Raw genomic sequence first — 13,651 nt, forward strand, 5'->3', positions numbered from 1 at the left:
CGGGCTCGGAGGGCGGAAATGAAAGTTGTAGCTCATTGGGGTGATGGGATGTTCTTTGTGTTGGTGTTCCGGGGGGTTGGCCGGGCCCTCTGCATCGGCAGCAGCCGAAGGTTCGTCGGGGTGAAACGGTTTGCTTCTTGCTGTGTCACGTGGTGGGGGGTCGTATGGTGGGGGGCGATCCGCTTGCCGTCCTCTAGTTCCCCCTGGTGGGGGTGTGCTGGGAGACCCGGGTTCGCCATGTTTTTTTGTGTCCGTAGGTTGGTTAGTCGAAATATGGTGGTCGGCTGGGCTGCATTGAGGCCCGCTAGGTTGCGGGGCGCTAGAGTCCGCCGGGTTGTCCGCCGTTTCGGTCTTGTTGGTTGCTGTGTTGAAAGGGGGTGGGGCCGTTGAACTGTTTAGGTTGGTAATGAAATTGGTACTTGCCTGGTTTGGTACCGATGGTCCCACACCAACAGCCGCCGGGGGCTCGTCGGGGGGACCCGGTTCTTCCCCGGTCAGGGTCGATGTGGGTAGGTTTTTTGTTTTTCTGCTGTTTGTTGGTATCATGTTGGGTTTTATTTTTGGTTGCGCCTTATTCTGAGAGGTCAATCGACAGGTCGTCAAGGTTTGTTCGGTGTTGGAATGATATTTCGCTGGATGTGTTCGCAGTGTTCTGTCCGTCCCGTGTTATGCTCAGTTTTCGCAGTGGGCTTCGTGACTTGCTCCTTTTTTTGGTGGTTTTGTTGTATTTTTCCCTACTACGACCAGTGCGAGTGGTTTCAGTTGTTTGCAGGTTAAGGATGAGGCTTGTTTGTGGTTGGGTGCCGATCTTTGGTAGAATTATTGTTGAGTGAGTGTTTGATGTTGCTGCTTGTGATTGGGGGGTTTTGTTTGGTTGTGCGTTTCCTATTATTGCCTGGACGTTTCCTGCGATTACCTGCTGCTGGTGTGTTTTTTGGAGTTGTGGGTTTCCGGATTGGGTTTGTTGTTGCGGTGTTTTATTTTGTGGCAGCGGGAGGGGCGATTTGGAAGATCCTCTTTGCAGTTCTTGGACTGCTCTGCGCAGGGCGGCCATCTCGTTTCGCAAGTCTTTATTTTGGATGCGCTCTTCGATTTTTTGTTCCTTTAGTTTTTTAATTGTTGTGTCTTTATCGTCACTTGTAGGTTGACTTTTGGTGGCTTTTTTTAGGGATTCCACTTCTTGCTTGAGCAGCTGGATAATGCGGTCTCTTTCGTCCACGGTTGTGTCCATTCGTGCGTTTACCTTACTCGCGTATGTTTCCTTTCCTGTTCTGTCCTGTTTCAACAGTGCCCGGGCCTCGGGGAAGGTTAGGTTATTGTCCGTTTTTATTTTGATCAGGTGTTTTTCCGCTTCGAAAACGGAGCAGGTGCGGTCTCGTGCCGAATGTTCCCCTTTGCAGTTTACGCAGTAGCTTGTTTTTTTGCATGGATTTTCTATCGTTGTCTCGTGGTTACTTAAATCTTCCGTTCCGCAGTTTAGGCAGATTTCCTTTTCTTTGCAGTTTTTGCTACCGTGCCCGAAGCGGCCGCACCTGTAGCACTGCATGGGGCTGGGGTAATATCTTCTAACGTTAACCCTCAGCATTCCCAAGTATACATACTCCGGTAGGTACGAACCCTCAAAGTACACGACTAGTAGTGGTGTATTAGTCGGGATTCCACTGACTTTTTTCGTGATTCGACGTACTTCAATAACCCCTTGATTTTTGAGTCCTTCCAGTATCAGGTCAGAGGATAAGTTTTTTGTGTCTAAGTCGTAGATTACGCCCGCCGTTTTGTTTAGCACTGGGTGCTGAGTGATTTCAATCTTGGTCCCATTTGCTAGCTGCGTCATCGCCATGAGCTGGCTGTATACTTTTTGGGAAGAGGTTCTGAGGACATACTGTGTACCCCTGGCTTCTTTGCTCGCCTTGACTACCTCGTTCGGTTCTCTTCCGATGGCGTTTTTTAACGATAGGTGGATCAAGAATGGATTGTAGGGTAACGACTGATCGTTTCCCATGGCGTCTTTGGATGCTCGCATGATTAGGGTTTGTTCGTTTATCTGATCCCCGTTATTCATGTAAGCTGGCATTTTGTTGCTGAGGGGTAGCCTATCGAAGGGAGGGGGGTTATCGGTGTCCATCGAGAAAGGGTGGATCAGATATTGTTTGCTCGGGAATGTGCCGTCCGAGACATTTCTGTTTTAGGTTACCGCAAGTAACGCACGTGGTTTCGACTCAAAGCTGTGGTGAAAATGTATAATGGGAGAAAAACTAACCTGACTGACATCGTTTTGCTTGCACTAAAAAACTTTCACAGTAACACTTTTGTACTTAAATCAGTTGGCCAGCGGAGCTGGATTATAAGCCACCCCGCACCGGGAGTCGACGGCCCGTTATGCGGGGTTTCGGGCTGGTATGGCACTTTAACACTCGAATATGCGAATCACGAAAATGGTATAAGAATAAAGCACGTGTTCGTAATCACTTTAGTGCTTCTCTTGTATTGCCGGGGGGCAAAGCCCGAGTTAACACACCGTCCGGATGGCGTCGACCGCACTTTTGATCCACAGGCACTTTTCTTGTGCAATAACTTGCGTGCAAGTAAAACGCGCGGAGCTAGTCAGCTAGTCGACCGATCACTGCTGTGGTTAGAACCGAACTGAGCAAAAAAATTGAAAAACTAAGACCAACCAAGATTGTACCAACGTTGGACCAATATCGGGCCGATGTCAGACCAACGTCGGGCCAATATTTGGCTTGTGTCGGACCAATGTCAGACCGCTATCGGACCAATGTCAGACTGATATCGGACCAATGTCAGACCGATATCGGACCAATGCCAGACCGATATCGGACCAATGTCAGACCGATATCGGACCAATGACAGACCGATATCGGACCAATGTTGGACTTATGTCGGACCAACATCGGATCATTGTCATACAAACATAAGATCAATACCGAACGGTATGTTGTTTTAAATATAACTTCGCTGGCAGTCAACGTCAGTGACTGGTGAAAGAGGGAGATAGATAGAGAGAGAGAGATTTTCCAATTTCGGCAAGCTGAGTCGAATGGTATGTGACTCCCGACCATCCGGAACAAGAATGAGAAAGGCAAGAAGGTACCAGTGTCCAAAAAAGTCAATTTTCGCAAAAAAAAATCTTGAACTGACTTCAAATCTCGACGATTCGGGCATTTTGAGGACATATGGCACATGGGTGTTGTTTATATGGGAATTTGCTGTGTAGTTGCACTCTTCAACCCGTAATTCCGGAACCAGAAGCAGAGCTGAACAATTTCAGTGAAATCAGATGATAGCTGATATCTTTCCGTTTTGAGCTATCGCCGTTTTGAACGAATATCAATTCAACACTAATATCATTTCACGTACTGAATGATAGTGAGCAAGCAAGAAAATTGAAAAACTAAGACCAACCAAGATTGGACAAACGTCGAAACAATATCGGGCAGTGCTGGACCGACATCGGGCCGATGCCAGACCAACGTCGGGCCTATATTTGGCTTGTGTCGGACCAATGTCAGACCGATATCGGACCGATGTCAGACCGATGTCGGACCAATGTCAGACCGATATCGGACCAATGTCAGACCGATATCGGACCAATGTCAGACCGATATCGGACCAATGTCTGACCGATATCGTACCAATGTCAGACCGATATCGGACCAATGTCAGACCGATATCGGACCAATGTCAGACCGATATCGGACCAATGTCAGACCGATATCGGACCAATGTCAGACCGATATCGGACCAATGTTGGACTTATGTCGGACCAACATCGGATCATTGTCATACAAACATAAAATCAATGTCGAACGGTATGTTGTTTTAAACAACACTTCGCTGGCAGTTAATTTCAGTGACTGGTGAGAGAGTGAGAGATTTTCCAATTTCGTCAAGCTGAGCCGAATGGTATGTGACTCCCGACCCTCCGGACCAAGAATGAGAAAGGCAAGAAGGTACCAGTTTCCAAAAAAAACAATTTTCGCCAAAAAAAATTCTCGAGCTGACATCAAATCTCGACGATTCATGCATTTTTAAGACATTTGGCATAAAGGAATGGTTTATATGGGAATTTGCTGTGTGGTGGCACTCTTTAACCCGTATTTCCGGAACCAGAAGCAGAGCTGAGCAATTTCAGTGAAATCAGATGATAGCTGATATATTTCCGTTTTGAGCTATCACCGTTTTGCACGAATATCAAATCAACACTAATATCATTTCACTTACTGAATGATAGTAAGCAAGCAAGAAAATTGAAAAACTAAGACCAACCAAGATTGGACCAACGTCGGACCAATATCGGGCAGTGCTGGACCGACATCGGGCCGATGTCAGACCAACGTCGGGCCTATCTTTGGCTTGTGTCGGACCAATGTCAGACCGATATCGGACCAATGTCAGACCGACATCGGACCAATGTCAGACCGATATCGGACCAATGTCAGACCGATATCGGACCAATGTCAGACCGATATCGGACCAATGTCAGACCCATATCGGACCAATGTCAGACCGGTTTCGGACCAATGTCAGACCGATATCGGACCAATGTCAGGCCGATATCGGACAAATGTCAGACCGATATCGGACCAATGTTTGACTTATGTCGGACCAACATCGGATCATTGTCATATGTATGAACGGTATGTTGTTTTAAATATCACTTCGCTGGCAGTCAATGTCAGTGACTGGTGAAAGAGAGAGAGAGAATTTCCAATTTTGGCAAGCTGAGCCGAATGGTATGTGACTCCCGACACTCCGGACCAAGGATGAGAAAGGCAAGAAGGTACCAGTGTACAAAAAAGTCAATTTTCGCCAAAAAAAAATTCTCAAGCTGACATCAAATCTCGGCGACTCATGCATTTTAAAGACATATGGCACATGGGAATTGTTTATATGGGAATTCGCTGTGTGGTTGCACTCTTCAACCCGTAATTCCGGAACCAGAAGCTGAGCTGAAATATTTCAGTGAAATCAGATGATTGCTGATATCTTTCCGTTTTGAGCTATCACCGTTTTGAACGAATATCAATTCAACACTAATATCGTTTCACTTACTGAATGATAGTGAGCAAGCAAGAAAATTGAAAAACTAAGACCAACCAAGATTGGACAAACGTCGAAACAATATCGGGCAGTGCTGGACCGACATCGGGCCGATGCCAGACCAACGTCGGGCCAATATTTGGCTTGTGTCGGACCAATGTCAGACCGATATCGGACCGATGTCAGACCGATGTCGGACCAATGTCAGACCGATATCGGACCAATGTCAGACCGATATCGGACCAATGTCAGACCGATATCGGACCAATGTCTGACCGATATCGTACCAATGTCAGACCGATATCGGACCAATGTCAGACCGATATCGGACCAATGTCAGACCGATATCATACCAATGTCAGACCGATATCGGACCAATGTCAGACCGATATCGGACCAATGTCAGACCGATATCGGACCAATGTTGGACTTATGTCGGACCAACATCGGATCATTGTCATACAAACATAAAATCAGAAGCAGGGCTGAACAATTTCAGTGAAATCAGGTGATAGCTGATAGCCTTCCGTTTTGAGCTATCGCCGTTTTGAACGAATATCAATTCAACACTAATATCATTTCACTTACTGAATGATAGTGAGCAAGCAAGAAAATTGAAAAACTAAGACCAACCAAGACGGAACAATATCGGGCAGTGCTGGACCGACATCGGGCCGATGTCAGACCTACGTCGGGCCAATATTTGGCTTGTGTCGGACCAATGTCAGACCGATATCGGACCAATGTCTGACCGATATCGTACCAATGCCAGACCGATATCGGACCAATGTCAGACCGATATCGGACCAATGTCAGACCGATATCGGACCAATGTCAGACCGATATCGGACCAATGTTGGACTTATGTCGGACCAACATCGGATCATTGTCATATAAACATAAGATCAATGTCGAACGGTATGTTGTTTTAAATATCACTTCGCTGGCAGTATATGTCAGTGACTGATGAGAGAGAGAGAGAGATTTTCCAATTTCGGCAAGCTGAATCGAATGGTATGTGACTCCCGACCATCCGGAACGAGAATAAGAAAGGCAAGAAGGTACCAGAGTTCGAAAAAGTCAATTTCCGCCAAAAAAAAATTCGAGCTGAAGGCAAATCTCGACGATTCATGCTTTTTAAAGACATTTGGCATATGAGAATTGTTTATATGGGAATTTGCTGTGTGGTCGAACTCTTCAACCCGTAATTCCGGAACCAGAAGCAGAGCTGAACAATTTCAGTGAAATCAGATGATAGCTGATAGCCTTCCGTTTTGAGCTATCGCCGTTTTGAACGAATATCGATTCAACACTAATATCATTTCACTTACTGAATGATAGTGAGCAAGCAAGAAAATTGAAAAACTAAGACCAACCAAGATTGGACCAACGTCGGAACAATATCGGGCAGTGCTGGACCGACATCGGGCCGATGTCAGACCAACGTCGGGCCAATATTTGGCTTGTGTCGGACCAATGTCAGACCGATATCAGACCAATATCAGACCGATATCGGACCAATGTCAGACCGATATCGGACCAATGTCAGACCGATATCGGACCAATGTCTGACCGATATCGATACAAACATAAAATCAATGTCGAACGGTATGTTGTTTTAAACAACACTTCGCTGGCAGTTAATTTCAGTGGCTGGTGAGAGAGAGAGAGATTTTCCAATTTCGTCAAGCTGAGCCGAATGGTTTGTGGCTCCCGACCCTCCGGACCAAGAATGAGAAAGGCAAGAAGGTACCAGTTTCCAAAAAAAACAATGTTCGCCAAAAAAAAAATCTCGAGCTGACATCAAATCTCGACGACTCATGCATTTTTAAGACATTTGGCACAAAGGAATGGTTTATATGGGAATTTGCTGTGTGGTTGCACTCTTTAACCCGTATTTCCGGAACCAGAAGCAGAGCTGAGCAATTTCAGTGAAATCAGATGACAGCTGATATATTTCCTTTTTGAGCTATCACCGTTTTGCACGAATATCAAATCAACACTAATATCATTTCACTTACTGAATGATAGTAAGCAAGCAAGAAAATTGAAAAACTAAGACCAACCAAGATTGGGCCAACGTCGGACCAATATCGGGCAGTGCTGGACCGACATCGGGCCGATGTCAGACCAACGTCGGGCCAATCTTTGGCTTGTGTCGGACCAATGTCAGACCAATGTCAGACCGACATCGGACCAATGTCAGACCGATATCGGACCAATGTCAGACCGATATCGGACAAATGTCAGACCGATATCGGACCAATGTCAGACCCATATCGGACCAATGTCAGACCGGTTTCGGACCAATGTCAGACCGATATCGGACCAACGTCAGGCCGATATCGGACAAATGTCAGACCGATATCGGACCAATGTTTGACTTATGTCGTACCAACATCGGATCATTGTCATATGTATGAACGGTATGTTGTTTTAAATATCACTTCGCTGGCAGTCAATGTCAGTGACTGGTGAAAGAGAGAGAGAGAATTTCCAATTTTGGCAAGCTGAGCCGAATGGTATGTGACTCCCGACACTCCGGACCAAGGATGAGAAAGACAAGAAGGTACCAGTGTACAAAAAAGTCAATTTTCGCCAAAAAAATTCTCAAGCTGACATCAAATCTCGACGATTCATGCATTTTAAAGACATATGGCACATGGGAATTGTTTATGTGGGAATTCGCTGTGTGGTTGCACTCTTCAACCCGTAATTCCGGAACCAGAAGCTGAGCTGAAATATTTCAGTGAAATCAGATGATAGCTGATAGCCTTCCGTATTGAGCTATCGCCGTTTTGAACGAATATCAATTCAACACTAATATCATTTCACTTACTGAATGATAGTGAGCAAGCCAGGAAATTGAAAAACTAAGACCAACCAAGATTGGACCAACGTCGGACCAATATCGGGCAGTGCTGGACCGACATCGGGCCGATGTCAGACCAACGTCGGGCCAATATTTGGCTTGTGTCGGACAAATGTCAGACCGATATCGGACCAATGTCAGACCGATATCGGACCAATGTCAGACCGATATCGGACCAATGTCAGACCGATATCGGACCAATGTCAGACCGATATCGGACCAATGTCAGACCGATATCGGACCAATGTCAGACCGATATCGGACCAATGTCAGACCGATATCAGACCAATGTTGGACTTATGTCGGACCAACATCGGATCATTGTCATATAAACATAAGATCAATGTCGAACGGTATGTTGTTTTAAATATCACTTCGCTGGCAGTCAATGTCAGTGACTGATGAGAGAGAGAGAGAGATTTTCCAATTTCGGCAAGCTGAGTCGAATGGTATGTGACTCCCGACCATCCGGAACGAGAATGAGAAAGGCAAGAAGGTACCAGAGTTCAAAAAAGTCAATTACCGCCAAAAAAAAAAAAATTCGAGCTGAAACCAAATCTCGACGATTCACGCTTTTTAAAGACATTTGGCATATGAGAATTGTTTATATGGGAATTTGCTGTGTGGTCGAACTCTTCAACCCGTAATTCCGGAACCAGAAGCAGAGCTGAACAATTTCAGTGAAATCAGATGATAGCTGATAGCCTTCCGTTTTGAGCTATCGCCGTTTTGAACGAATATCAATTCAACACTAATATCATTTCGCTTACTGAATGATAGTGAGCAAGCAAGAAAATTGAAAAACTAAGACCAACCAAGATTGGACCAACGTCGGAACAATATTGGGCAGTGCTGGACCGACATCGGGCCGATGTCAGACCTACGTTGGGCCAATATTTGGCTTGTGTCGGACCAATGTCAGACCGATATCGGACCAATGTCTGACCGATATCGTACCAATGTCAGACCGATATCGGACCAATGTCAGATCGATATCGGACCAATGTCAGACCGATATCGGACCAATGTCAGACCGATATCGGACCAATGTCAGACCGATATCAGACCAATGTTGGACTTATGTCGGACCAACATCGGATCATTGTCATATAAACATAAGATCAATGTCGAACGGTATGTTGTTTTAAATATCACTTCGCTGGCAGTCAATGTCAGTGACTGATGAGAGAGAGAGAGATTTTCCAATTTCGGCAAGCTGAGTCGAATGGTATGTGACTCCCGACCATCCGGAACGAGAATGAGAAAGGCAAGAAGGCACCAGAGTTCGAAAAAGTCAATTTCCGCCAAAAAAAATTCGAGCTGAAGCCAAATCTCGACGATTTATGCTTTTTAAAGACATTTGGCATATGAGAATTGTTTATATGGGAATTTGCTGTGTGGTCGAACTCTTCAACCCGTAATTCCGGAACCAGAAGCAGAGCTGAACAATTTCAGTGAAATCAGATGATAGCTGATAGCCTTCCGTTTTGAGCTATCGCCGTTTTGAACGAATATCAATTCAACACTAATATCATTTACTGAATGATAGTGAGCAAGCAAGAAAATTGAAAAACTAAGACCAACCAAGATTGGACCAACGTCGGACCAATATCGGGCCGATGTCAGACCAACGTCGGGCCAATATTTGGCTTGTGTCGGACCAATGTCAGACCGATATCGGACCAATGTCAGACTGATATCGGACCAATGTCAGACCGATATCGGACCAATGCCAGACCGATATCGGACCAATGTCGGACCAATGTCGGACCAATATCGGACCAATGACAGACCGATATCGGACCAATGTTGGACTTATGTCGGACCAACATCGGATCATTGTCATACAAACATAAGATCAATACCGAACGGTATGCTGTTTTAAATATCACTTCGCTGGCAGTCAACGTCAGTGACTGGTGAAAGAGGGAGATAGATAGAGAGAGAGATTTTTCAATTTCGGCAAGCTGAGTCGAATGGTATGTGACTCCCGACCATGCGGAACAAGAATGAAAAAGGCAAGAAGGTACCAGTGTCCAAAAAAGTCAATTTTCGCAAAAAAAATTCTTGAACTGACATCAAATCTCGACGATTCGTGCATTTTGAGGACATATGGCATATGGGAATTGTTTATATGGGAATTTGCTGTGTAGTTGCACTCTTCAACCCGTAATTCCGGATCCAGAAGCAGAGCTGAACAATTTCAGTAAAATCAGATGATAGCTGATATCTTTCCGTTTTGAGCTATCACCGTTTTGAACGAACATCAATTCAACACTAATATCGTTTCACTTACTGAATGATAGTGAGCAAGCAAGAAAATTGAAAAACTAAGACCAACCAAGATTGGACAAACGTCGGAACAATATCGGGCAGTGCTGGACCGACATCGGGCCGATGCCAGACCAACGTCGGGCCAATATTTGGCTTGTGTCGGACCAATGTCAGACCGATATCGGACCGATGTCAGACCGATGTCGGACCAATGTCAGACCGATATCGGACCAATGTCAGACCGATATCGGACCAATGTCAGACCGATATCGGACCAATGTCAGACCGATATCAGACCAATGTTGGACTTATGTCGGACCAACATCGGATCATTGTCATATAAACATAAGATCAATGTCGAACGGTATGTTGTTTTAAATATCACTACGCTGGCAGTCAATGTCAGTGACTGATGAGAGAGAGAGATTTTCCAATTTCGGCAAGCTGAGTCGAATGGTATGTGACTCCCGACCATCCGGAACGAGAATGAGAAAGGCAAGAAGGTACCGGAGTTAAAAAAAACTCAATTTACGCCAAAAAAAAATTCGAGCTGAAGCCAAATCTCGACGATTCATGCTTTTTAAAGACATTTGGCATATGAGAATTGTTTATATGGGAATTTGCTGTGTGGTCGAACTCTTCAACCCGTAATTCCGGAACCAGAAGCAGAGCTGAACAATTTCAGTGAAATCAGATGATAGCTGATAGCCTTCCCTTTTGAGCTATCGCCGTTTTGAACGAATATCAATTCAACACTAATATCATTTCACTTACTGAATGATAGTGAGCAAGCAAGAAAATTGAAAAACTAAGACCAACCAAGATTGGACCAACGTCGGAACAATATCGGGCAGCGCTGGACCGACATCGGGCCGATGTCAGACCAACGTCGGGCCAATATTCGGCTTGTGTCGAACCAATGTCCGACCGATATCAGACCAATATCAGACCGACATCGTACCAATGTCAGACCGATATCGGACCAATGTCAGACCGATATCGGACCAATGTCAGACCGATATCCGACCAATGTGTGACCGATATCGTACCAATGTCAGACCGATGTCGGACCAATGTCAGACCGATATCGGACCAATGTCAGACCGATATCGGACCAATGTCAGACCGATATTGGACAAATGTCAGACCGATATCGGACCAATGTCAGACCCATATCGGATAAATGTCAGACCGGTTTCGGACCAATGTCAGACCGATATCGGACCAATGTCAGGCCGATATCGGACAAATGTCAGACCGATATCGGACCAATGTTGGACTTATGTCGGACCAACATCGGATCATTGTCATATGTATGAACGGTATGTTGTTTTAAATATCACTTCGCTGGCAGTCAATGTCAGTGACTGGTGAAAGAGAGAGAGAGAATTTCCAATTTTGGCCAGCTGAGCCGAATGGTATGTGACTCCCGACACTCCGGACCAAGAATGAGAAAGGCAAGAAGGTATCAGTGTACAAAAAAGTCAATTTTCGCCAAAAAAAATTCTCAAGTTGACATCAAATCTCGACGATTCATGCATTTTAAAGACATATGGCACATGGGAATTGTTTATATGGGAATTCGCTGTGTGGTTGCACTCTTCAACCCGTAATTCCGGAACCAGAAGCTGAGCTGAAATATTTCAGTGAAATCAGATGATAGCTGATAGCCTTCCGTTTTGAGCTATCGCCGTTTTGAACGAATATCAATTCAACACTAATATCATTTCACTTACTGAATGATAGTGAGCAAGCCAGGAAATTGAAAAACTAAGACCAACCAAGATTGGACCAACGTCGGAACAATATCGGGCAGTGCTGGACCGACATCGGGCCGATGTCAGACCAACGTCGGGCCAATATTTGGCTTGTGTCGGACAAATGTCAGACCGATATCGGACCAATGTCAGACCGATATCGGACCAATGTCAGACCGATATCGGACCAATGTCAGACCGATATCAGACCAATGTCAGGCCGATATCGGACCAATGTCTGACCGATATCGTACCAATGTCAGACCGATATCGGACCAATGTCAGACCGACATCGGACCAATGTCAGACCGATATCGGACCAATGTCAGACCGATATCGGACCAATGTCAGACCGACATCGGACCAATCTCAGACCGATATCGGACCAATGTCAGACCGATATCGGACCAATGTTGGACTTATGTCGGACCAACATCGGATCATTGTGATACAAACATAAAATCAATGTCGAACGGTATGTTCTTTTAAACAACACTTCTCTGGCAGTCAATTTCAGTGACTGGTGAGAGAGAGAGATATTTTCCAATTTCGTCAAGCTGAGCCGAATGGCATGTGACTCCCGGCCCTCCGGACCAAGAATGAGAAAGGCAAGAAGGTACCAGTTTCCAAAAAAGTCAATTTTCGCCAAAAAAAATTCTCGAGCTGACATCAAATCTCGACGATTCATGCATTTTTAAGACATTTGGCATAAGGGAATGGTTTATATGGGAATATGCTGTGTGGCTGCACTCTTCAACCCGTATTTTCGGAACCAGAGGCAGAGCTGAACAATTTCAGTGAAATCAGATGATAGCTGATATCCCTCCGTTTTGAGCTATCACCGTTTTGAACGAATATCAAATCAACACTAATATCATTTCACTTACTGAATGATAGTAAGCAAGCAAGAAAATTGAAAAACTAAGACCAACCTAGATTGGACCAACGTCGGACCAATATCGGGCAGTGCTGGACCGACATAGGGCCGATGTCAGACCAACGTCGGGCCAATATTTGGCTTGTGTCGGACCAATGTCAGACCGATATCGGACCAATGTCAGACCGATATCGTACCAATGTCAGACCGATATCGGACCAATGTCAGACCGATATCGGACTAATGTCAGACCGATATCGGACCAATGTCAGACCCATATCGGACCAATGTCAGACCGATATCGGACCAATGTCAGACCGATATCGGACCAATGTCAGACCGATATCGGACCAATGTCAGACCGATATCGGACCAATGTCAGACCGATATCGGACCAATGTTGGACTTATGTCGGACCAACATCGGATCATTGTGATACAAACATAAAATCAATGTCGAACGGTATGTTCTTTTAAACAACACTTCTCTGGCAGTCAATTTCAGTGACTGGTGAGAGAGAGAGAGATATTTTCCAATTTCGTCAAGCTGAGCCGAATGGCATGTGACTCCCGGCCCTCCGGACCAAGAATGAGAAAGGCAAGAAGGTACCAGTTTCCAAAAAAGTCAATTTTCGCCAAAAAAAATTCTCGAGCTGACATCAAATCTCGACGATTCATGCATTTTTAAGACATTTGGCATAAGGGAATGGTTTATATGGGAATATGCTGTGTGGCTGCACTCTTCAACCCGTATTTCCGGAACCAGAGGCAGAGCTGAACAATTTCAGTGAAATCAGATGATAGCTGATAT

At 45.2% G+C, this 13,651-nt stretch overlaps 1 protein-coding gene across 1 annotated transcript; it reads right to left on the minus strand.

The window, feature by feature from the left end:
* Nucleotides 1–571: 571 nt before the first annotated feature.
* LOC131675804 (uncharacterized) lies at nt 572–2,074 on the minus strand. Its single transcript, XM_058954949.1, has one exon. It carries the CDS (start codon nt 2,072–2,074, stop codon nt 572–574), a length of 1,503 nt encoding a protein of 500 aa, XP_058810932.1.
* Nucleotides 2,075–13,651: the final 11,577 nt, after the last annotated feature.

Source organism: Topomyia yanbarensis, chromosome 1 (assembly GCF_030247195.1).
Source record: "Topomyia yanbarensis strain Yona2022 chromosome 1, ASM3024719v1, whole genome shotgun sequence".
NCBI lineage: Eukaryota > Metazoa > Arthropoda > Insecta > Diptera > Culicidae > Topomyia > Topomyia yanbarensis.

What these genes read in the sequence shown, in the direction of transcription:
- LOC131675804 (XM_058954949.1), bottom strand. Translation starts at nt 2,074, where the DNA reads ATGCCAGCTTACATGAATAACGGGGATCAGATAAACGAACAAACCCTA.